Source organism: Pseudopodoces humilis, chromosome 2 (assembly GCF_049639895.1).
Source record: "Pseudopodoces humilis isolate 2021_Gansu_Grassland_sample_001 chromosome 2, ASM4963989v1, whole genome shotgun sequence".
NCBI lineage: Eukaryota > Metazoa > Chordata > Aves > Passeriformes > Paridae > Pseudopodoces > Pseudopodoces humilis.
The window spans coordinates 30,755,082-30,781,538 of NC_142201.1; the positions used below are offsets into that span (position 1 = coordinate 30,755,082).

The 26,457-nt window shown below is 38.4% G+C and overlaps 1 protein-coding gene across 17 annotated transcripts in view; it reads left to right on the plus strand.

The window, feature by feature from the left end:
• Positions 1-26,238, plus strand: part of INPP4A (inositol polyphosphate-4-phosphatase type I A) — a 108,621-nt gene extending 82,383 nt beyond the window's left edge. For 8 of the 17 annotated variants that reach the window (XM_088052071.1, XM_088052073.1, XM_088052070.1 and 5 more), the window contains 9 exons: positions 1,577-1,609; positions 4,202-4,374; positions 6,117-6,240; positions 7,099-7,225; positions 7,602-7,742; positions 9,130-9,227; positions 12,770-12,882; positions 13,225-13,379; positions 19,114-23,297. In XM_088052071.1, the coding sequence (XP_087908197.1) occupies positions 1,577-1,609; positions 4,202-4,374; positions 6,117-6,240; positions 7,099-7,225; positions 7,602-7,742; positions 9,130-9,227; positions 12,770-12,882; positions 13,225-13,379; positions 19,114-19,294 (1,145 nt within the window). In that variant the 3' untranslated portion in view covers positions 19,295-23,297. The other 9 variants (XM_014249463.2, XM_014249527.2, XM_014249538.2 and 6 more) reach the window with 4 other exon arrangements.
• Positions 26,239-26,457: the final 219 nt, after the last annotated feature.

The following is a 26,457-nucleotide window of genomic DNA, read 5'->3' on the forward strand; positions in this document are numbered from 1 at the left end:
AAAATAAATGTTAATATATTTTTGTGTAGCTTTGCATGTCACCTGTAGTTTATTATCTTAGACAACCATGTTTTTCTAGATTAGATATTTTTGTGTGTTATTAAAAAATAGGAGAGTAGGTTCTTGTTTTATGAATCTTTGACTAAATTTCTTCTACCAGTGTGATACCTATAAATGTTTTTGTTTACTAGCTAGTTTACATGAAGTTTTATATGTATTTTACCTGTAAGTTTAATCAGTAACCTTCAATGCACATTCACATAAATGATTGAATGTGAATTCTTTAAGTTAAAGATTCACAGGAAAAATCTGTGATGAGTGATATCAGAAGCTTTTCCCAAGACAATTTGATGCTGAAAACACCTTAGAACAATATTTTTCTACTATATTCAATGGATCTTTTAATTCTACTCTGGATCTTGACACTTACGCCATATAAAAGTGGAATTGGCTGCATGGACTTACCAAAGATTTTGTTAGTACAAAGAATTTTTGTAACTTTTCCCTGCTGTCCCTCCAAAATAGGAAAAAAAATAAATCTTTCTATTTAACCAGCAGAGCCAGGGGCAGAATTGAAGGACAAAGAAGGTCCTTCACCTAAGTTCAGAATCACAACATTTTTGTTGTTGTGTGTTCAAAGAATTAATTATTTTCTTGCTAGTAATTCTGTGTTTTGAACAAAGGAGCAGAGAGCAGACAGAAATTGTTTTGAAAGCAATGTAAAAACCAGCCAAGCAAGATAGTTCCTCAGCTGGTAAGAGAGAGACAGTAAAATTTTATTGAAGGACTTTAGAGGATCTCTCTAGAAATAAATGTTTGTGAAAGAAAATGCTACCTGAAATAGTACAAGGGAAAGATATAAACAACAGAAGCTTAAATCCTGTTAGCTTAGTACGCTACTCTTTATTAATGCAGGACTTGCTGTAACAGGGCATATGTTATTTTTTTACTGTTAGCATTGACCTATAGTATATTTTCATCTGACAGCTTGATCTTCCCACTGAAGTGAGTATGGAATACTCACAGACTTCACTGGTGGGGTTTCAGCCCTTAATATACCTTCTAATGTTTCTGTTAATTAATTATTTCAGAAATTGTGTAATGGAATCTAAACTAAAGTAGCTAAGTACTGGTTTTTTATTACTCTTGCATTGTGGATGCCTTAATGTCATTTTCTGTTAAGTGCATTGAACTTACTGCTGGTCTTTTGCTCTTCTGTTTAGCAGCCTTACTGCAAGCTTAATCTATAATTGCAGTAAACCAGTGGTTCTCAAATTGTGCCCTGTGGATCACTGGGGATTGACGGTGCACTTGCTGGTAATCCACAGCGAGCCTCTGAGCTAGCAGGTACTGGCTTTCCTCCAAGTCCCCATCCAGGTGTTCCTCTGATCAGAACCGTGGAGTGGAGGACACAGTCCATGCCCTCCATGCCTGTGGGCAATAAAGCATTTCTGCTGAGCTCCTCTTCACTCAGTAAAAATGTTTGAGAACCCTGGCACTGAGCATTTGAGTTGCTTGTATTTAGACTGTGTTGCTGCTCCTTAATCATGCATGTTGCCCCTCCATTTCTGTGCAGATTGCAGCCCTACTCCGGAAGAATCTGCCCCAGGTATGTGCATTCATGGCTTCTGCTTCTTCTGAAAACAGCAAGGGTTTGTTCATAGTTAACTGAACAAGTGCCTTGCCTTAAGATGGACCATTTTGAAATGGCAATGCTTTACAACACCACGTGAGTTACCTAAGCTGTTGAGAAGTTATTATTTCCTAATAGTGCAGGGGGTATCTGGTCATTTCTCATGCCCAGATATGGGAGAGCGCTTGTTCAGGGCCTCTTTGGTTTCTCCAGATGATGTGTTTTAGCAAACTGATGTAGGTGGCAATGGTTTGAGGCTTGTTCCAAATGTCATTGAAGTCTGTGGGCGTCTAATATTTCAGACATGCTCTTTCACACAGGCTGTTGAACTGGTCTTTCTGAATGAGAAGTCAAGCAGAACATGGAAGAGTCAACAAGACTGATGTTGTGGGTGCACACCAAGTAGTATTGGGGATTGCAAGTCTCATGTTTCAGGACACAGAATTTAGGAGTCTCATCCCAGTGTTAACCTTCTGTCCTTGTCCCTCTGTACTTAATATGAAAAGACTAAAATATCTTTTCAAGGTCTTGGAGGACAGCTGTTTTAATAATGTATTTATTGCTCTAGAGAAGAGAGACCCTTAGGGAGAAAAAAGCAAGAATTTTTCCCGCCTAATGTTACATCCTACAAGCTTTATGTATTTGGTTCTCTTAATAAGACATTAGTTTTTGATGAAATAGTCGGTAGTATATAGTCAGCAAAGTTCACTTTGTGAACTCATTGCCTTTCCCAACCCCCCTACCTTGTTCCAGCCTAATTTGAGACTGGGAGTGCAATTCCTGACTACTGTTAATAACAACTACCATTGACTAAAAAATAAAAGAACACAGGTGACACCTCTTTAAAGTAGTTAGCAAAAATAATTTAGATCTTTGCAGACTGACAAGGGTTTGTTTTTTCATGGCCAGAATTTGAAACCAAGAGAATACACAGCACAGAGGATTTTTGCTCAGATGAGTCCCTGCATTATATGTGAATGTTGAAAGAAAAAAACTTACCTAATAATTGCATTATCTTCACCAGTGTACTTTGTGATTACTGAAGATAAACATATCTTTCAAATGAAGTCCTGTCAGACACGTTACAGTTTTAAATCTTTGCTGAGTTAGTAACTATACACATATATGTACATACAGTCAATGAGATGATGATGTGCTGGAAGATATTTTCAGTTCTTGTTATTCTCATTTGCTTACGGAAAAGCTCTTAATAGCAGTAAGAGAAACACTATTAGTATCATCTGTATTTTGCTTTCTAAGTGTTCACAAGGCCATGTTATGGCATCTGACTAATTTTGAGATAAAATATTTAATAGAATTTAAAAGACAATCTGTGATTCCTTTCTGTTCTTTTGATGTTTCCTCCTTTTTTGTAAGGCAATGGCAGAGTCAAACAACTTTCTCTTTGTGTAGTTTGTTAGATTATCTATCTACCACATAGAACAAAAGCCAAAAGGTTAGTTCTGTTAATCTTACCAGATATGTTTCTGTTAACAGGCTTCCAGAGTTCCCCTCTTTGGCTGGTTATCAAAGGAACATATATTATTACTGACTCTTAGTTTTGCCTTTGAGTCAAAATCCCAAACAATTTCCTTTCAGGGACTTTCAGTGTTTCATTCATGCAGGTTCTGATCTGTATGTTGCCTTGTTCCTACACCCAACTGGGTGTGTGTGCTGTTTGTGAGCTCTGCTGCTTTTAAAAATAAAACATTATCCTGCCCTTTAAAAACAGAAGAGCTCGAACAACTCAGTTTCACTTCTGTACTTCCTGTGCAGGACCTTGAACAGAATCCTTCTGGGTCATATCTTGTGTATTTCAGTGGAAGAAAAGCTCCAAAGTACTTCCAACAACCTGTATGACTCCCATCTAAATCATTATATTTAGTATTTCTTGTAATCTAGCTTAAAGCCTTTAAAACTGCTCAGGAGATAGGAAGCACTTAAAAGAGTACCTGCATTAATTTCTCACCTCACACCTTATTATTCTTAGCTGCAAATAGGAGATGTGCATCATCTTGCTTCACTGAGGTGCAATAAGGATCAATAAGGTGGTGAGGCAGTTAAATGATACACCTATGAGCCTAGAGATTCAAAAGGTGGGATATTTGGCAGGAATCTCATTGACGGAAATGGCTAAGAAGATGGTCCTATTTCTGTAATACAATGAACTCCTTACTGTCTGTCCATGCATGTGCAGTGAAAGGGTTTGTTTGAACATGAACATGCAGTTATATACACTTCTGTATATAGTTATTCATATTTCTGTTATGATTTCCAAATCAGCTATTGTACAGCCTGTTGTGTGGGCACAAACTCTGGTAACTTTCACATGGTCTGGAAAGTCATAGCAGCTTTACAGAGTAAAATTCTCCATATTTTCCTCATGCAATAACTACACTGTAAGGTTACTTAATTATTACAAAGCAGGGAATAACCATCCAGCAAAAATAAAATGAGTTCTAAATGTGAATTATTAACAACTTTGACTTGCAACAGGAGGTTTCTTAATGTGTATTTGTTTCAAATAAAGTACTTCTACTGCTGCTAATTTTTTTTTTTTTTAACCAGGTGAATGGAGTGAAGCTCTTTATCCCTTGCTGACCACTCTCACTGACTGTGTAGCCATGATGAGTGACAAGGCAAAGAAAGCCATGGTCTTTTTATTAATGCAGGACAGTGCCCCGACAATAGGGCTCTGCCTGAGCCTTCAGTATCGCAGGGATGTTGTCTTCTGCCAGACTGTAAGCAAACAAATATGGATTATTTGATTTCACTTCCACAATTGTTTCTATGAAATATGAAAGATTACTCTTTCCAGAATTTTTAAGATCTCTTCCCAGGTTTGACACTGATTTCCCCTCAAGATTTTCCTCCACAAGCTGTGCTATCCTGTCCTTACTGGTTACTTACATGCATTTGACAATACATAAATTAGGTGTCCCCTTGGTTATACAATCATTCACTACTGAAAATACAAATTATTCCAGAACTAGTAAAAATATACTGCTGTATTCAGAAACAGCCTTTGCCTTCCAATGCCACTGAGCTAAAGCAAAAGTAAGATGAGAAAAAGGGAGGAAGAAAGGCCTGTGAATAGCAGGTGTACTCCCTCAGTTACCTTTTCTTGTTTTCTTCATTGAGAAACCCAGCAGGACATATGGTACCTAAGAACATAAGTCCACCTATGGGAAGAGAAATTCGTTCTGGGTTTTTTTCTCAGAAGTTCTGTTTCTAGACCTGCTGGCATCTCTTGTGTCAGACACTGACTAGCAGGTGTCTGCACGAAAAAAATTTCCACTGCCCACAGAAAAAAAATTTTCTGCCCACTACACTTCCGTGTAGTGTCTGCTTTCCTGTGAAATCATTATCTTGCTCATTTGTTCCAAACAGTTTATTTCTTGGACATCATTGGCAGGACTTTTGTTCCATAATGTAGTATCAAAAATGTAAAACAAGTGACAGGATAAGAGGAAATGTCCTCAAGTTGTGCCAGGGGAGATTTAGATTAGGTACTAGGAAAAATTTCTTCATGGAAGGGGTTGTTAAGACCTGGAGTGGGCTGCCCAGGAAAGTGGTGGAATCACCATCCCTGAAGTGTTCAACAAATGTGTGGATATGGCAGTTAAGGACATGGTTTAGAGGTATACGTGGTCATGGTGCTGGGTTGGACTTGGTGATCTTGGAGGTGTTATCCAGCCTTAATGATTCTTTGATTCTGTGATCTCATAGAGATAAAATCAGGGAATTTTCCTATATCAAACCACCTCATAATGCAGATAATTCTTAAACTCAATCCTTTGAATATGTTTACCCATCAGGATCGGAACTTTATTCTCTTCTGTTTAATTCTTTGACAAAGTCATACACCTGTGTACATAGTATATGGTTTACATGCGTGGGAAATTCCTTTGTTGACAGTGAATTAAGACTAGAATTAATATTGGATAATAGTACTGACCTTAGTACTAGATCTTCAGGATCTTGTTCTGAATGTCTCGTAACACCAGAGTTTAAATCTGCATAATGCAAACAGATTCTGCATTTTTAAGCTTTCTCAAATGTCATTTTTGAAAAACAATAATTTATTCATACTATCAAAATTCTTGGCCTGGAACTAGCCATATTGCTTTTCTGTCTAAAACAAAAACAATTCTCTAAGGAGCAACTTCTGTAATTCATAATTTGTAGACCCTACCACAAGTGATTGTGTTCAGAAAACAAAAGGGTGTGAGATCTACAGCAGCCCCATTTTGAGACAGCTTGTGAGAAGAATGCGGTGTGCCCTGAGTCGGATTTTATGAATGTTTTGGGTCTTCATTGATTGGTTGTCTTCAGCTGCAAGGAAAAGAAGATGTTTAAGGGAAAAGAGCATCTGTTTGACAGATTTTACTGCACCTCTTATACATGCTATCATTTTTGTTTGGGGCTAAAGAACCATTTTTATTCTGAATCATTTCATTCTTGTCTGTTTCCTCTCTCACAGCTGACGGCTCTCATTTGTGGTTTCATTATCAAACTGAGGAACTGCCTGCATGATGATGGATTTCTAAGACAGCTCTACACCATTGGCTTGCTGGCACAGTTTGAGAGCCTGCTGAGCACTTATGGTAAAGGCACAGGGCCAGGGGGTGGGATTATCTGTTGAGTCAGCAAATTCTGCATTAAATTGACTGCAGCAGGATCTGAGTGTTTGAGACAATCTGCAGCTCAGCTACAAAATTATTTTGAAAACTAAAATGCAAAACTAGATTATAGCTGAAGTAATTAATTATCTAGCAACTATGAATTTCTTCACACTTACTTGTATTGCTTCTAAAAGATTATGTGTACTTCTTTTATAAGAGAATGTCAAAGTAGAAATAGAAAGTCTTAAAGAAAGACTAAAATGTATCACAGTGGTCTTTGGGGTTTTTTTTCGGAAAATAATTAGATGAAAATTCTGGTAATCTGGAAAAAACTATGCCCAAAATATACTCTTCGAATTTTCTTGTAACTTCTGTAGTCTTGAAGCACAATGTGAGACTGAAGAGTGAATATAAAAAGGGAAAGTACTTCACTCAGAAGTGTTTCACTCCTGTGTCTCAAAAGCTGTCTGGATGCTGGTTAGGGAATGCTTTACCAGATAAATCCAGAATACCTTGTAGCTGCTCCAGTGCAAAGGATATCCTGGCTCTGACAATGCTGAGAAGTACTTATAAACTTTACCTAACTTTGAAAATCAGCATATGAACTACTTAAAGATCAGTAGTCTGGGCTGTTCTAGATAACTGGTGTTTTCTAAAGTTGCTGAACTCAAAAAATCAGCCATGACATTGTCTGTAGGTCAAGGGGGAGGTTTGGGCTGCAGCACTGCTTCATCTGTGGAACTTCTTCATGGGGTGATGGCCTGGTGTTTGTCATCAAACTGACAAAGGGAAGTTGTGCATAATAAATAATTACAATTCACTTTTTCCTCTTGGGTTTAGGTGAGGAGCTGGCAATGCTGGAGGACATGAGTTTGGGAATCATGGACTTGAGGAATGTAACCTTTAAAGTAACTCAGGCTACGTCAAATACATCTACTGACATGCTGCCAGTCATCACTGGAAATCGGTAAAAAACAATAAATATACTTTATTCTGGATGAGTGGGAACATGCCAAAATTTGGCTTTTTCTACCCAAGCTGTATAAGAACTGCAGTATTAATGAGCAGAGCAAAATCAGCTATTGCCAGTAAATTGGCAGATCTGGTTTGAATGTCTGTGAGGATATAAACAATATAAGCAACATTACAGGTTGCTGCTGTTTTTGAACTAGATTTTCTGACTAGAAGCAAGTTCTGGCAGTTCCTTAGAGTCAGTTTTGACTGATGGTTGCTTTTTATTGGTTATATTATGTTCTAGGTGTTATCCCTCTTTAGATAAATAACACATTATTGGAACATAGCTTTTTGATCCTTATGTCTAACAGCTGTTTATTTCTTTTCAGTGATGGATTTAATGTGAGGATCCCTCTGCCAAGCGCCTTGTTTGATTTGTTGCCACGCGAGATTCAAAGTGGAATGTTACTGAGGGTTCAGCCTGTTCTTTTCAACGTGGGAATCAATGAGCAGCAAACCCTAGCAGAGAAGTAGGTATCCAGTCAGGCAAGCTCAGCCTTACTGGCAGTTCAGCAATTAAACTACACTGCTGTGGAATTACACTCTGGCATAACTAGCAGTGTCTCAGTTTCTCCAATACACGAACATGGGAACACCGTTCTAAAAGAATCTGCCAAATGCCAAACAAAAGGAGGTCCTTCATATTTATGAATATATTTATGAACATATTTATGAAGCTCCTTGCCTCATGGGTTTGAGAGTAGTGTGGGTTTATGTGGTTCAGATGTGAATCTGGAAAGTTTACAATGGGAGATCTATCAAGGGCTATTTAGCACACAGGTGCTCCTTGTGACTTAAGATCTCTGTGACTGACAGATCACTAGAGGCTGAGATCTTTCTGGGTATTGCTGTATATTTGCTGTCTTGGTTTTGCACTCTCCCTGTGACTCCCTCTCCTGGTCACTGTCAAAATTCAGGATAATGGGCAAGGTGCACCTCTGTTTTAACATACCTTCACAGTATTTATGTAATGCAACACTGCTGTTGTAAAGCTGAAAAATATAATTATGTAATTATATTTTTTTTGAAAACTGTTCAGTTCTGGAAGAGCCAGCAGATTCCCTCTGCTATGGCCACATCCTGCAAAGAGTACATTGACACAGTACTGCTCCAACAGAGCACTCCAGTGAAGCCAGGCACATGCATTTTGTGACAACAACCTTGGTACCGGGCTGGAGTGTGCACTGTGGTGGCGGACAATGAGAAAAAGTCTAACAAAAGCATTCCAGCAATTGCTCTTATCCTCTGTTGCCTGCAAAGGAAGCCCAAGATGACTAGCACAGTTACAGATGTCAGCACTCTGTGTGCACATCTGTGTATGTAGATATATTTAGATGAGATGAATCGTGGTGTTGTTGACAATATTTATTGCATTCATGGTTTCTTAGTCCTAGATCCATATTTTTCATTTACATACCTGCTGTCAACATTCTCAGTCCTATCTACTGATGTTATGGTTGTTATTATTAGTTTATGAACTAAACTAATAAATCCACTATTAAAAGTTTAAATTTAGATAAAACAATTTGCAGGTAGGAATTTAATATTGAAAGAGAGACATGAAAGCCAGAGAAATAAATTGCAACTGTAATTGAAATTAATTAAATACTATTTTCTACAAGATTTTTCTTGCAACTTCCTTCCCTTTTGTCCCCTCATACCCGTATATTTTCTTTCACTGTAATGAATCATTACAACAGTTCTCTGTTACACTTCACCTGGCATTTGAATGGTTATGGAACTGCTGGGATGAATCTTTAAATTGGTTTTTGGCAGGCATATTGCCAAGTCTAGTTGTTTCAAAGAAAAAGAGAAACATTTTACCTTGAACTTAATTGTATCTTTCTTCTATTAAAGGTTTGGAGACACCTCACTGCAAGAAATAATTAACATGGAAAGCTTAGTGCGGTTGAATTCATATTTTGAGCAGTTCAAGGAAGTTTTGCCTGATGATTGTAAGTAGTTTGTAATTAGTGACAAATTTGCTTGAATAGCACAATTCAGGCTGATTTTTTCATTTGTTTGCTCTATGTTGGTTTTCTAAATGTTGATGATACACCAGCATTAATAACCTCCAAGAAATGATACAACTCTGTTTTAATACTTAAGTACTAATTGGAGTGGATTCAAGAGGTTTAAAGGTCAGACTGATTAACTTTCCTTTTTAAGGTTACTTTTACATCCAAGTGGCACTATGTACTGTATAATTATCCAGTTAGGCAGTGAGATTGTTGTAAGGTAAAGGTGCAAAAGGGACAGGTTCTAGCAGCAGAACTTTTATGTGCAGTTTTTGGTATGCTCGCTGCACTTTTGATAAAACCTGCAGAGAGAGAAGCTGCCAGTTTTTAGGAACTGTCACTTCCCTTTGTTTTTCCTTTGGCACTTCCCTATGATTGTTGAATCTTCAGCCAGCAACAGAGAACCTGGAAGAGAGACAAAAGCTACATGCTTAAATTTTACTGATTTTCCTTTTTTTACTGGTTAATTTCTTGCTTGTTACTGCTTGGGATTTTTTTTTGAGAAGGCAATGGCATGTGTTATTTACATGTGACCACAAAAATGGTGAAAATTCATCAACTCATTATTATTACAATCAAACCTTTTCTAAGGTTATTTCATGTGCCCTACAGTTGCAATTTCATTCCAGAAATATAAGTGCAATGACATGCAACAGGACAGTAAGAATTCTGTCTTTTAAAGTGTGTTATTGCATGTTCAGTTACCCTGATTTTTTTTTGATGCAGCTGAGGTCAGAACCTACTTCCCTCCATCCAGGCATTCATAATACTGCGTCATATATACTCTGGAATGTTAGTTGCAGAATTTATTTTTTTGTTCTATAATAGTCTAGCATCAGATTATCTTCTACAATTCAAAAATTAATCAGTTTAAATTTAGTTTTGTTCATACCTTGGTCTAGTATTTTATAATAGTAATTCCCATTCAACTCCTTCCTCTCCCCTTTAATTTTTCTTGCTTTTTTTTTTTTTTACTTCAGTCTCTTCCCTCTTCCCCACACCACTTACGTTTGAATCATCTTTTAGCTTTTGCCTTTTTTTTCTCCTGAAAGTCTGAAAGTTGTGGTGATATTTAGGATATACAAAATGAAGTGTACTTTTCTGTGAACCCTTATCAAGGGTGAATAGCATTTTACATTTAACTGCAAACCAGCTGATTATGTCCAGTAATGTAGTCTGTGGGAGGTAGAGGCAAAAGGAAGTACAAACAGATTATTTTAGGGGTCAAAGGTCCCAGTGAAGTATCTGCTGGCAGATTGCAGCAAGTGTTCCCTTCAGGAGTAGTACACAAGAAAAGTTGATTCCTTATCCACTGTTCATGTCCCTGTGTTCTTAATTCTAAACTCTGCAGAATTTCTAAGAAATTAATTAGTCTTAACTTCACTAGCTCCTTGTCCTTGTTCTATTCGCTCTCCTTGTCTTTAGAAAGAGGCCTGTGCCCTCCTTTTGTTTACCTAGGTATTACTTTCTAGGTGTAGTGGTCAAGCAGACCAGACCAGGACAGGCACAGTAGTGTTAATTATAGAATAGAAATGTAGAATTGTTTAGGTTGGAAAATATCTTTAAGATCATTAAGTTCAACTGTTTCCCCAGCACTGCCAAGTCCACCCCTAAACCATCTCCTCAAGTGCCCCTTCTCCACATTTTTTAAATACCTCCAGGGATGCTGACTCAACCACTTCCCTGAGCAGCCTGTTCCAGTGCTTGACAAAACTTTCAGTGAAGAAATATTTCCCAATATCCAATCTAAATCTCCCCTGGTGCAGCTTGAGGCCTTTTTCTCTTTTTCTGTCACTGGTTGCCCGGGGAAAGACCCTCCCTGGCTTTCAGGTGGTCATAGAGAGCGATAAGGTCCCCCTGAGCCTCCTTTCCTCCAGTCTAAACAGCCCCAGCTCCTTCAGCTGCTTCTCTTAAGACTTGTGCTCCACACCCTTCACCAGTTCTGTTGCCCTTCTCTGGACACCATTGAGGTTTCAGCACCTCGATGTCCTTCTTCAGTGAGTGGCCCAGAACTGAAATACAGCATTTGAGGTGTGGCCTTCCCAGTGCTGTGTCCAGGGGGACAATCCCTGCCCTGCTCCTGCCGGCCACACTACTGCTGCTATAGGCCAGGGTGCCACCAGCCTTCTTGGCCACCTGGGCACACACTGGCTCAAGTTCAGCTGCTGTGGACCAGCATCCCCAGGTCCTTTTCTAACAGAAGCTTCCAAGCCAGTCTGTCCCCAGCCTGTAGCACTGCCTGGGGTTGTTGTGACCCAGGGGCATGACCTGGCACTTGCTCGTGCTGGACCCCATAAGAGTGGCCTTGGCTGATTGATCCAGCTTGTCCAGATCCCTCTGTAGAGCTTTCCTGACCTCCAGTAGATCATCACTCCTGCCCAGCTTGATGCCATTTGCCACTGACTGAGCGTGCACTGGAGCCTCTCCTCCAGATTGATAAAGATTTCAAGCAGGACTGACTGCAGAACTGAGCCCTGGGGAGCCACACTGGTGACCAGCCACCAGCTGGATGTAGCACCCTTCACCAGCAGTCTGTGGGCCTGGCCATCCAGTTGGGTTTTTGACCTAGTGAACAGTATGTCCCACCAAGCCATGAGCAGCCAGTTAGTCCAGGAGAATGCTGTGGGAAGCAGTGTTAAAAGCTTTGCTAAAGTCCAGGTAAATATTGTCCACAGCCTTCCCTCATCTACTCAGTGGGCCACATTCCTGTAGGAGGTCATGTCTACCATACTATTTGCCATGAGAAGTAGGCATAAAATAAAACCTCATATGTCACTCAGGTAGGATTCTTTTTGTCACAATGTCATCTCTTATAGTGCATACCTCTGTATTTATTCAGTCACAACTTTAGTTGGTGTTCTCCATGGTTATTCCGTTAACAAAAAGAGAAACGACAAAAAAGACAACTCGTTGAATACTTGTAATTGATTGTCTGGAGTATCTTGCTACATATGTAAGAGATGATGTGCAGCAATTTGAACACAGAAGATGAGTACTGAAGGTACTCCGAAAAAAATCAACTACTTTATTTCCACTTAGTAAAATATTAATAAACAGATCATGACAATATGGTGTCCTGTGGGTGTTTCTTGTAACTGAAAGCTGACCAGCTTGCAAATTTAAAATTGAAAATGTGAGCAGAATATAATATATTTTCAGAGTTTCTCTGAGGTCATGCATGTGATCCTGTCACCTCTGTCTCACACAAACCAAAATCCTAGACAAATCTTGCTCCCTTTGTTCATTCTCTTATTATGCTGCTATTAGATTCTGAGTCCCTGAAGTTTTAAATAACTGGAATTTATATTTCCAACTGAGTTTAATTAAGCTTGAATTTTTTGTTGATGGTACTAAGTCAGAACTTGAATAATTTTTCTAGTTTAAAAAAAAATGTGTTTGCAACAGGCACATAGAAACACTTTGTAAAAGATCTATTGAATACAGATGAATAAGTGGAGTTGGTTTTGTTTGTTTCGTAGGTCTACCTCGATCTCGTAGTCAGACGTGCCTGCCTGAACTGTTAAGATTTCTGGGACAAAATGTACATGCAAGGAAAAACAAGAATGTTGATATCCTTTGGCAAGCTGCTGAGGTATTTATTCATCTAAGCATATCTGCATAGTTCACCTGATTTTCTGTATGCATATGTATTTACCCCTTTTTTTATTACTGATACATTTGAATTTCTTCTTTTAATTGCATGTAGCTTAGAAATGCTGCTGGGCTAGACCTTCTCTATCATGAGGAGATAAAATGTATTTTTCATATCAGAATTTTCCCCTCAACTCATACAATGTAGTTCTCCTCTCTCAAACATGCCAAACTTTGACATCAAAGCCCTACACAACATTTGTGTCTCTCTAAGGGGGAGTACAGGTGTTTTCTGACAGGAAGTTATGCATGTAGAAGGAGTGATGGATTGTCTCATTTCTAGATATGCCGCAGACTTAATGGTGTTCGATTTACGAGCTGTAAAAGTGCCAAGGATAGGACTGCCATGTCCATCACCCTGGAGCAGTGTTTGATCCTACAGCATGAACATGGAATGGCTCCACAGGTCTTCACTCAGGCTCTGGAGTGTATGAGGAGGTAAGAGTTTGACCACATCACTTATTCCTAGATAAGGAACCATGCAAACTGCAGAGGAGTGGTGGTCTCTGTTTCCATCAAAAGAAAAAAAAAAATAAAATAAAGTCAGGAAACTAGATTCATCCCTCCCATGCATGCGAGTTGCATATGCTAAAGCTGATTCTCACCAGATTTAAATCAGATGGGCTTGAATTTTCAGTAGAAAATGAGGAATTCTCAGACAAGCATGTAAAAATATGTTTTCTGTTAATGCTGAGCTTACAGAACAGGAAACTGGTGCTTTTTTGAAAGTTGTTTAATGACTTTACCTGAACTGTCATAGCACTAGGTTTCTTAGTTCTAGATCAGGGAGATTACTCAGGGATGACCTGTCTTTTGTTCTTTGAAACACAGACACCTGCAGTTTGCACTGGTTTGCCACATGTATTTAGCAGTGAAACACTGCTCACTGGGTGAAATGTCAGTATGAGTGTTTCACACTACAGCAATCAAATTTCATCACAACATGTCAGTGTGCTGTTGTCGTATCAATATAATGATGTTCTGTATTCTGAAGCAGCAGAGATGTTTGCAGAATTAAGTACTGTACTTAAAAAAAAATAATAAAATCTGTTTACTGTTGTTCAATGCCTTGTTTCAAGCACTGCTGGAAAACTCCGTAAGTCACATACCAAAAGAAAGGATAAGAAATCTAGCTTTAGTCTTTATCAATGTAGTTCAACAATGCTGTTCAGTCCTGTTTTTCAACATTCACTCTTATTGAATGTACTGTACTGTGTGTCTTTTCACCAAATTCTCTAGAGTGTTCAATTCTCTTATCCTTTCTGTATGTTTTTGCTGTTTGACCCTTTCTTACTCTTCAGTTACTTAGAAGAAAAATGTCTCATATAATCACAAGTGCAGCCTCTTACACTAGTAATTTGGGGGTTTATATCTACATCTAGTTGGGTAGCACTGAACTTTTTTATTTTCAGTTTTTTGCTGCACTTTTTGCTACATTGTCACAGACTTAGTACACTACACAGTGCACTTAGAAACTACTTAACCTAAAGATTAGAAACAAAACTTGAAACAGCTTTGCGAATGAGAATTTACTAACTTAAAATGGACTAAGTGGTTTTCAAATATCTTTATTTAAATTACACAGCTTGTTGACATAGGCATCTGAAACTGTTATACAGTTTCCTAGTTGTGTATTTAATAAGAATAATCCCAACTAGGAAAAATACTGGGAATCTTGTCACTTTCTTCAAATTCTTTTCTGGGTCACTGGGTTTTTTTTAATGCAATCATGGACACAATAGAGAGAGAGAGGTTAATAATAACATTTGGCCCTTCAGTCTACCAATTTAATATAACACAGGATCAGATGAAATATTGATCCAAGGAAAATACTGCTTTGTGTTGACTATTTGTGTTTCATTATCAGCAATATTGAAAGAGGGCAAATTTCATCAAAACCTTTGGCTTGAGTGTTCTACCAACATCAGGGACTTGCTCTGGCAGGTGAAGGACATGGCTCTTTCTTCTGTTAAATCTTTGACTAAGAGAGATTGTGCAGGACAAATACTGACTAGACTAGAAGGAAAACCAAGATTAGACCATTCTTCAAGCCCATCACTCTTCCTCACATCTTATTGCTCTTTGTGATAGGTGGTTGTGTTTTTAAAATTATTTGTCAATTCTTCTCAGGAAAAATGGCACAGAATTAATAAAGTTTAATGAGAGAGATAGGATTATGGAACAAATATGTAAGAGTCCAACTCCACCAAATCTCATTCCAGCCCAAACAGTTTGACCTGACCTAGATGACAGACAGGATACGAAAGGGTAGCAAATTTTACCCAAATTGCATCCAGGGCATTCAGAAAACTTGGGTTTTGTTCTTTTAACTTGAATCTTTTATTTAACTATTTATTTAACTTTTGTAGAAAGAAGGTTTGGCTCATTCTTAAAGACTTTTGAAGTTTCTGAGGCATTTGGAAGGATAGGGAAGAAGTACAAGTAATTTATGAGACTCAAAGTATTTAGTCTCTTCTGTACTGACAACTTCTCAAAGAAGAAAAATGTCCTTACTTATACCATTATTGAAAAAATAAAGAAAGCATCATCTTCTCCCATGCGATGTTGTTCTTCAGAGGTCTTAGTTCCCTCTTACTTGTCCTCGGGGACTTCCCTTCTTTCCTAGTCTTATGATAATTATGTATCTGTGATAATTGTGTTCAGTGAGCAGGGACATCAGGGAGGAAACATGGAGTGTTCTTCCAGATTCTTGTAGAAATTTACAGATACAAGTTTGTGGCTTTCACCTTAGAAACAAATACACTGTTAGAATAAACTAATTTTCTGTAGATAAGTTACAGCTTTTCCAGTCCTAAATCAAACACACAGTAACTCCCAGCTCACAAATAGTAAAATCATGATGACATGTCTGCAAGTCCAAGCTAAGAGGACATGGCTACCTGACCAGTAAAGGCAGAACAAGATTCAAAGTCCAGGTGGTTCTGGTAGCCTCTTCCATCTGCAGCCCACTCTTCTCACTAGATCTTTGACTCCCTGCACTCCTTCCTGCCAGGTTCCCGTCCTGTCAGAAGTGCCAGTGGAGCTCTTTGTGGGAAAATGCTCTAGTGCAGTTTCAGTCAAGATCATCCTGGGTAGCAAAATCCTTTACATGTTTCAAGTAGCCCAGCTCATTTTCATTAAAGGAATTAGGAAGGTGAAACATAAGCAATTTAGCAACAGAGAAGAACCATCTCAGATGGGGACTCTTGAAAAGCAGTTGGAAACGAGGTGAAGAAAATCACCATGGTGCTGACTGAAAAGATTACATAATAAAGTCCTAGGAGTCATGTTTGGGTATGACCACTACTGCAATTAAACAGCTATAATAAAAAGCTTGGTTGGATTTCTTCACTGATTGATATGCTTTAAGAATAAAATCATACTGAGTTGAGCTAGACCACGTGGCAAATGTCCACTCAGCTGCTCACTACCTTCCTCCAACAGGACAGGGGGAAAAAATATGTGAAAAAGCTTATGGGTTGAGATAAAGACAGTGAGATCCCTTGCCAGTTGCTGGTACAGAACTGACAAAACAGACTAAGACAATTATTTTTATTTATTCCCAGTGGATTGGAGATGTTAAGAAATAAAGATGAAAATTAAAAACCTTGCCCTCCATTTCCCTTCTTGTCCTTAGCCAAAGTATTCCACTGCTTCTTTCTCAGCTCTTTTACCTCTTCCCCATACTGAGCAATGCACAACAGATGTGGAACAGAGATTTGCAGTCAGTCCATAATAGGTCTCCTCTGCTCCTTCCTCCTTGCACTTATCCTCTACTCCAGTGTGGGTCGTTCCCGTGGGCTGTAGTCCTTCAGGATGAACCTGCTCCTGCATGGGTTCTCCATAGTTTTCAGTTTCCTTCAGTAAATATTTATCTGCTGCTCTATGGGTCCTCCATGGCTACAATGTTCCTCTCCATGACTGCAAGGGAAACTGCTTCAGCTCTTTCTCCTCTCCTTCCCTGACTCTGCTCATAGGGCTTTTTCTCAGATCTCTTCCCATCGCTCTTCACTGCCATGCAGTGCTTTGCCTTTTCTCACATACTCCTTCCCCGAGGCACCAGCATGGGTGAGGGCTCAGCTGTGCCAGCAGTGGGTCACTGAAGCTGGCTGGAACCAGCAGTGTCCAGCATGGGTAGCCCCAGCCTCTCCTCACAGAGAGAATTCTCATATGCAAGCTAAATTAGAAGGGAAGTTTCTGTGTCTCCTAACCCTAGTCCTCTCCTAGAGGTAGTCTGCTGATGAATCTTTTGATTTAAGACACTGTACAATTTGGTATATTTGATATTTCCAAAAGGTGACTTTTCACTCCTTGGAGGGAAGCATCTACATGGGCCAACAGTGACAAGGAAAGCACTTTCCAGCTTTTGCCTCCATTCCCACCATATGTGTCTGTTTATACGTCTTTGTGTAAAATTGAGTAGCATGATACTAATTTGTAATGGTGGAGATGTGGCATGTGATGTTCATAATGCTAATTTAGCATTTTTAGCCTTCCTTCTTTCCCATTGTTTTACATTTTATCTATATTCTAAAACACTTTTCTTCCTCCAGACTTTTTCATTGAGCCTTTATCCACCGCTTTCCAGTAAGCACTAGGTTTCCACTGGCTGATTCTCCTGATCACATACACACACACACACACACACACACACTCCCCTCTCCCCTCTGTTACAAAGGATAATTGGGATTTGTAGGCATCACAGATTCAATCTGCCCTTGTCCACTGTAGGCACCAGGAGTGAAAACATCTTCATCACCAATTTGGATCAAATCCAAATCAGAAATACAGTTGGTTTAGTTCCCTGTCCACCTAATTCCATTTGGCTTGATGTGTCACCAGCATCTGAATGCTCTTTTTTACCACCTCCAGGGTGTATCTGATTTCTTGCAGGACACTGATGCTTACATAACCCTGCTACACAACCATCAGGCTTATAGATGGTTTGTTATGGATGGAGCAAGTGCACAAGCAGTAACAGCATCAGGCTTACAGATTGTGTTTAGAATCACAGAATCATAGAGTTGAAAGGGACCTTGAAGATGATCTAGTTCCAGCATCCCTGCCATGGACAGGGACGCATTCAATTAGACCAGGTTCATCAAACTGCCATTCAGCCTGGCCTTGAACACTCCCAGGGATGAGCATCCGTGGCTGTCTCATCACCTTCAGCGTAAAGAATTTTTTCCTTACATCTAATCTAAACCTGTTCTCTTTCACTTTGAACCTATTCCCCCTTGCCCTGTCACTACATGCTCTTGCAAATAGTCTCTCTCCCTCTTTTTTGTATGCTCCCTTCTGGTACTGTAAGGCTGTAATTTGGTCACCCTTAAGCCGTCTCTTTTCCAGGCTGAACAATCCAAATTCTCTCAGCCTCTGCTTGTAGGAGAGGTGTCCTATCCCTCTGTTCATCTTGGTCATTTAGTTGTTGCTTTGTGAACTAAAAATATAGTTGGGGTGCTCAGGGTATAAGAGTGATCCAAAATTAAGGACCACTTGACAAAGCGTACCGGGCTACCTGAGTTGTTCTTCACTATAGCCTTTGGTGCTCAATGTAAGAAGTGGAATACACAATGAGATGGGGTTTGCAGCATGTCTTCAGAAAAATGCCTATTGGTATACCCTTGAATTTGTGTCCAAGCAGAAAAATAGGTGGGTGGTTTGTTTTGGTTTTTTTTATTAATGTGTTGGATAGGTAGTTAAGAGGTTAAATTAAATCACTGCAGCCCATGGAAAGATGTTTGAAAGGGTCAAATACTACAATGGTTATTCATGTTCAGCTTGCTTTTCAGAGCTCCACTTCTTTGCAGCATGCCAACGCATGGCAGAGCAGCATGGGGTATTATTGCTTTGTAATCTGAAAGAATGAACATGGAAAACCATTAATGTTCAACCTACATGTGTTTATTTTCACTAGACTACAGTACTTCTTTCTTATTTTTCTCTTTTATTCTCTTTCCCTCTCCTTATTTCTATAATTGTACTGATACATATTTTTGAGATGTTTTTCCACTCTTTCTTTGCTTCATCTTCTGGTTTCGTTGTGCGTTCTTCCATGTTTTCTCATTTTCCTGACCACCTTGTGTTGCCATCTCTTTTTATCCATTCATTTGCATGTCCATCTTCCTTTCTGTTTTATTTTCCCTCTTCCCAAACTTCTTCCTTTTCACAGCATTGGAACACGGGAGATAGTCACCCAGAAGAACTTGAGTGGCTTGGTGCCCATCCGAGATTTCAGACTAGATCCCAGCCTCCTCTACTCTATTCCTTTATTAGCTCTCAGCCCCAATTTACTGATTGTGTGGCTGTTTCTGAGCATAGCATACCTGGTGGCCAGATTACGTTGCAAGTGAAGATAGAGTTCAAAAACAAAAAAAGAAAAAAGAAAAAAAAAACCAACAAAAAAGAAACCCACAAAAAAACCAAAAAAGTGCTTGAATGTGTATTGCCACTTGGTACCTGCTGGACAAAGGAATGTGTCATAGCATTGTCTGCCAAGAATTATTATTATGCCTTACAATTTTACGTTTCTATTGTACTAAACTGTAAATATACATCAAATTATTTTATCAAAAAGAATTGTATTGAAACTTTAAATTATTGTTCTGCTTTCAGTGCTTGTAACATAGTCTAACATTGGCCTGTTACCTCGTTACTTTAGCCGGCCTGAAGATCTCTTACCAAATACAGTTTTGTGTTACTTGTTTCATGTATTCCAGAGAAAGGAACTCTGTCTGAAAAGAATTTGTATCTTTTTGTATATTTAAGGTGTATGCTAATCTTGCCTTTCATTTTTACGAGGTATGAAGAGAAAAATTTAAACATGGGTGGGGTTTATAAGAAATTGTAAGAAATTTATTTAAAGAAGCAACAAATTTATACCTTAATTTCAAAGCATAATATCCAAATTACATTACTGAACAGTTTGTAGAACCATAGTCTTGTTCCTTTCTCATGGTTAAGTATATTCTAGTAGACTAGAAAATACTCAGAAAACAACTTGCAGTGTGCTGCATGCAGAATTATTTCATTCTATTTGTAGATCTGCAGTTTGCAATGTATTAAAGACATGAAGAGAATGACTTGTGGTTAGGAAGGGGATGTGACTGGCATTAGCCTGCTAATGAGCCATTATCTATTTTAGGTGCTCTGTTAGAGAATTTATTGTAAAATAGGGCCATTGTAGAAGTTAAAGATAATGGTCTTAAATTTTCAGGCAAGAAGAGGGAGGTATCAGTTAACTCCTTTAGTAGGTGGGTTTCAGGTTTTCCACTAGGCTTTATTTTAATTTCATTAGACTAAATATTACTGTTACTTCCATTTTTAAGCGTTGCACAGCTTTAATAAATTATGATGCTGATAGTGACTTAGTGATAAGCGAGCGATGGTAAGTTAACATTTATTTAAGTGGTGAGACTAAAGTGGCTTCCTAGTTTAGTCATGCAGAGTAAGTGCAGATGAAATTTGATCATCATTTATACATAACATCAAACTAGGGGAGGCCTATTTAAATGGAAAGATTCTGTTGATGCTGTGGTCTGGCAGAGCTTTTCAATAGCAATAGCTGATAAAAAAAAAAAAAACTAACCTCATTTAATGTAGTTTGATAAATTCATAAAGGGTTTTACTTCGCTTGGTGCCTGAGATGACATTGGGCTTCTGAGGAGAACTAGTACTGTGATTTGTATTTTCTACTATTATTAACTTGCTCAATAAATATAGGTAGCTTTAGCTTTTATTATAAATTTTAATGGAATTGAGAGCTGCTGAGAGAAGTATGCTGAAATAAAAAAACAAAAAAGCACAGTTAGAAAAAAAAAAATCAGAATTAAATCCTAAATTTGGATTTAATTATTCTAACTAAAAAAAAAAAAGTGTGTGTGGTTATATTTGTGTCTTCATGAAATCAGACTGTACAGTACACTATCTCTTAATATTTTTCCTCACTATTCTTCCAATTTTGTTTTAAAAAGGCAAACAAAAAAAACACAACAAAAAACCAACAAAACAGACCACCACAAAGACATATATGTTTATATATCTATATCTATATATATATATATAAAGCACGTATCCTATTTTTACTTGCAATGTTTCGGTACATCCTTACTGCTGTTGAGGTTTATCATGATATGGTGGTTTGGGACACATCCATGTGCTGTGCTGGTATCTGATGCTTCTGTGTCTCCATAGAAATCATCTGTTCTTTATGGTTAGCACTGGTTTGTTTGCTGTGGATGCCCCACTCAACATTTTTACAGAGTCAGGTTGGACTGTGGCCTTGATCTTGCAATATGTGGAGTGTCCTGGGTTCAGTCTACCCAGATGTGAAAGTAGCTTTAAATTCACAGGGTATCCTGAGTTGGAAGGGATCCACAAGCATCAAGGATCAGATCCTGGCTTGGCACAGGACAGCCACAGGTATCCCCCCATGTGCCTGAGAGCTCTGTCCAAACACTTCTTGCTCTCTGTCAGACTTGGGGCCATAAACACTTCCCTGGGCAGCCTGTTCCAGTGTCCAGCCACACTCTGGTGGCAGGCATATTCACTGAACTCCCTGAGAATATCAATACTTCATATTAAAGTATGAAGGTACTGCTCATGATTACTACTAGGGTTGCAGTAAGACCACCTTAAAACAGTTTAGAATGAAAGCCCAGGATTTTTGAAAACAATGTAGATTTTTTTCTTTTCTTCTTAAACTTTGATGGGGACAAGTTTGTTGGTTTTTTTTCCCTTTTGGTGCCTGGCCTGTACTTTTGTCAAGGCATTCAGATTTAAGATGCAGTAGTGCATCCTGTTTATGTACCTCCAAGAGAAGGAAGACAATGTGAAATCTGGGAAATAAATCCTTGTCACTTATCTGCACCATGAGGGACACGTGCAATAACCAGATGCAGTGAAATGTGTTATGAAGAGAATGATTCACTTTGCAGTTAAAATGCTCACCTAGCATCACATATTTGCTAGTTAAACTTACTGCTTTTATTAGTAGTCTGAAGTATGATTTGTGCAAACTTCTGATGTATCTATTTGGCTGCAAGAGCCATCGGGGGAGTTTTGTGAAACACAAACCAGTGCCAGTGAAACAAGTGTCACCGCAGATGATCCATTCTATAAACGGCAAGTACAGAATGTGCTCCAGAGACAAATTTCAAACTTAGTTAAACTGTTCCTTAAAAAAAAAAAAAAAAAAAAAAAAGAGGCTGTATTTTATGAAGTTAAACTAGGTGTTACATACAGAATACAGTTACAGCCAGTTTCATGAACCAAAATTAGAAGAACGGTGAGGTCTGTAAGAGCATGAGAGCTTTCAAACTGAACCAGAATCCAAACCCTCCTTTTGAATCAGATGATCACAGCTTAACCTGGTAGATGCTGCAGCCATCTCCAAGGCAGGACTAATGTGACATTTCCACTGTAAGATGTTGTACTGTACACTTTGCCGTGAAGGTCTAGTATTCGTTGTTTAGGTTCCAGTCCTCAATCAGGGAAAGACATTCTCCTGCAAGCCTAAATTGATTTATAATATATATTTAAAAGATAGTGCTTCCTCTTTGTATGTCTGTTTTTTGGATATAATCAAAGGAACTCTGAATTAGATTTACAAGTGTAAAGAAGCCTTATAACTGGAGTAGTTTTCTATTGTAGCACAGAACCTCTTTGTAATGTGGGACAGTTGCACCAAAACATTGGGTGAAAATTAAATTCTGCACAGCTTTGTTTCTTTGGGGTTATGACTGTCAATGCAGCCAGTCTTTTTTGCACTGCTACTTCATGATTAGGAATTTTTTTTAGATTGTGTTGGTTTTCATGTCCATTTATGCATGCACAGATAACTGGAAAGTCATACATTATTTTTGTATCAGCTCTAATCTTTAAGTAAGTACTTATAATACTGACATGCAGGGAATAATAAAATTACTTTAAAGCTCTTATAGACAGATCAGCAGGTTTTGGTTTTCAGCTTTATGTGTTAATAAACTAGCAGAACTGCTTTTAAGCAATCCCTTGGGATCCCTTGTGCAGTGGATGGCATGTGAATTCCACAACAGTGTACCTTGAAATACATGAAACCGGCGTGAAAGAATCTTTTCAGTAGATGTGCTGCTGCTTTCTAGAAATGCAAAACTAGCAATCAGACATAGCTTGTGTCCATTCTGTGTGCTTCTTACCAGCATTGTATGATAAGTCATCTCTTTTAATATTTGCAGTGGCAAATTAATTAAACGCTCATTCAATATAACCAACTTTATTTTAATGCTATAAAATAACCAGTTCATTTCATCTTAGTTTAAGTCTTTTTTCTTTTTTTTTTCCCCTTTTACTGCTGTCATTTTTTGTGCTTGTTTTTTTTCCCCAGTGAGGGTTGTCGCCGAGAAAATACAATGAAGAATGTTGGATGTCGCAAGTATGCATTTAATTCCCTGCAACTGAAGGCTTTCCCAAAGTATTACAGGCCTCCAGAAGGAACTTATGGAAAAGTTGAAACATAAGCATACTATGTCCTTTAATTGCTGTTCCATTAAAACATGTGGATACACTCTAGATTAACACATGGTTTTGTCATCCAGAAGAGATAAATAACCTTTTTGTACGTTTCGCTAGGTCATACAGAGCATGTTACCGAATTGGAATCTATAGTAACAATTATTCTGACACCTTAGCTTGAGAATAGTGTGATGACTTTCTGCCCGTTTCAATAGCCTTCAGTGTATGTAAGATGAGCAGATATTGTGCTATTTAATTATTACCTATATGCAAATAGCTAGGTACCTCCTGGATGGGCAAGGACTCTAGGATCGGCATTTAGGCAGCTGTTTCCATAACATCTTTTTATACAGAGTTGATTTGAGATTGAGCTTTTCCTAAACTTTTTAAAACTGAGAGTAAAAGTCAAAACTTGTAAATAAAAAGGATCCTAGACAGTTTAGTAATTGTAGAACATTGTTACAATCAATAAAAGGGGGTTTAATGGGCAAAAAAAATAATCAGCACAATAAGAGTCAGGAGAAAGAATTGTTTTACTGTATATAGGATGCCATCTTCATGTATGAAATTAACAATATATAGAAGGCCAGACATGTGAGGTGCGGTTTATAAGTCTGTTCAAATAAAACAACTTCCTGTCATCTTTGGCAGGTAAGGCCTTGGGCACACAACTGATTTTAAAAAGTACTTCAGAAACATCATAATGCTTAACTATTAATGCCAGCAAACAGTTCCCCATGCCCTTCCCCACCCTAAGACAAGTGCAGCAAGCAAATAGCTGATGTTGCACATGACATTTTCAGTACATTCCATGGTGTTGTACATTAATGAACGCATTTTTACCCATGTTTTTTTTATATCACTTCTGGATTGTAAGCATTAGTATCTCGGGGTGTTACACTATTTTGGTCAGCGTACGATTTTTCTGTGTTGGTTTTGTACGTCATTACAAAAATGCTCAAAGTGCCCAGTGAATCCCCCTTGCTCCAAAATCCAAATTGGTTTCTGTTTACCTTTGCATTTCACCTGTTGAGAATCCTGGTGGGCCGAAGTGTGAGCGGTGTCAGGGTATTTCTGAGGAAAGGTAGCAATGCCCTGTGATGACAGAGGGGAACTGCTCAGTGCTACTGCTTGTGCCTGAGAACCATGGGTGGGTTCTAGCTTATGACAAAGGTGGTCAGTTGGATAGCATTTGATAAAAAAAAAGTTCAACAGATCTCCTCCAAAATAATCTCCCAAAGAATGCCTTCGAAGCTAAGATAGCATTTTAAAAAGCAGCTAAACATTCATTTCCAAATTTTAACAAGATCCAGTAATCTCTAGCTAGATTCATTCATTACACTGTCCTTTCCTTCTTGGTTTCTAAGGATCTAAGTTTTAGAATAGAAAAAAATCTGCCCATTTATTCTTGTGGGAGTAGCAACAGCCAGGTAAGTATATGGCTGTTTTCTGATTTCTTTCTCCCTCTCACTGATGTTTGTCTGTGCTGTCACTGCTCTATCAATCAGCCATGTCCATTCTGCTCCCATGTAGGTTTGGGGGTTACAGGTCCAGCAGTTTTTGCATTTTGCTTTTTGCAGTTTAACACTGAGCAGCATGTCACTAAGCCAGGTCAGAGAGTTCTGCTGAACTAGGCTGTTACCATTATTTCAGACTCTTTAGGATAACAAAACATGGAACTCTGTGCAAAAAAAATGTATTGTAGAACCTACCCCAGTCTGAACAAATCATCTACAGTAGAACAGTCCCTTGGAAATGTTACAAACCCTGTTTGACAATTAATAAATGTTGATTCTGTTTTATTTTTTGATAATAATTAAGTGAATATATGATGAAAAAATTTTCAATGGGATCTCTTTAGACATGTTACTCCATTAGTTCTGCTCAGCCTTCAGTCCCTGGCCCATTATTAAATGCTAGTTTATTTTTGTATAAACTATGCTCTTTATATCCCTCTGTTTTTATGAGTTGATAATTTTATTTTGTATATTTCAAACATGGTTAATTTTAAGTCCTGTATTGTTTCACTAAAAATCTTGTGATGTTCAGCTTCAGAAGGAAATAACAAATGTCTCTTGTAGCAATTAGCAGCGCCACCCGCTTAGATGGTGGCCAACAATCGTTAGACCTGCTATAGAGCTTAGCAATCCTTTATTTATTTTGTATGGCAATGTAATCTGAAGAAGTTGCTGAATTTTGTCTGCGCGTAGCGGAGCCGCGGTGCCGCACGGTTGTGCCCAGGGTGCTGAGCTGGCCCGGGCACGGCACTGCCGGGACGGGCACGGCTCCGGCTCCTCCCGAGGGCAGCGCCGACTGCGAGGGCTCCAGCGGTTCCTCCAGAGAAAACTGTGATGTGTGAAATCCACATGGGACACTCACAAGGGGGAAGGGAGCTTTTCTGTTGCACAGGAGAGGCGAATCTAAGGATTACTGTAAAATGAAGTTCTGTCTAATGTTCCTTTTTTGAGTACATTTTTTAAATTATAAAACATACAAAGGTAAAAGAAGAAAACTGTTGCCAAGTATGTTCTGTGTATGTTCTGTGAAAGTACCTACAGCACAGTTGCCTTTTTTTCATTTACACGTGTAAAATTATTGTATAATATGACACAGTTTTGTCCCAACACGACTGTATTTGCCAAGCTTTGTGCATTGAAATATTTTTATTTATTTGGTTTTGGGCAGTATTAATATATCATAAACATATGGCTACTGTTTTATATATTCTAGTTCATCCAATCCATGTATGCTGTAAATGTGCTAGTCTTTAGGATGAAAACCAATAAAGAACTGACAAGAATAACGATGGTGGCTTACTTTTAATGCTTTTGTGGTAAGTGAAAATAAACACTTTCAGGCTCCTTGACTTTTGATACACTTTCATCTGTTGGAGAGCATATAAAGCCAAGTTGTGTAGGGGGACATTTTACACAGATGTGCAAGTCAGGAAGTAGTTACTTCTAACCCCTGCTAGAGAACAGCTGCTATCAATTTTCTGTAGCTTAGTGAGGCACCAGCTTGTCCC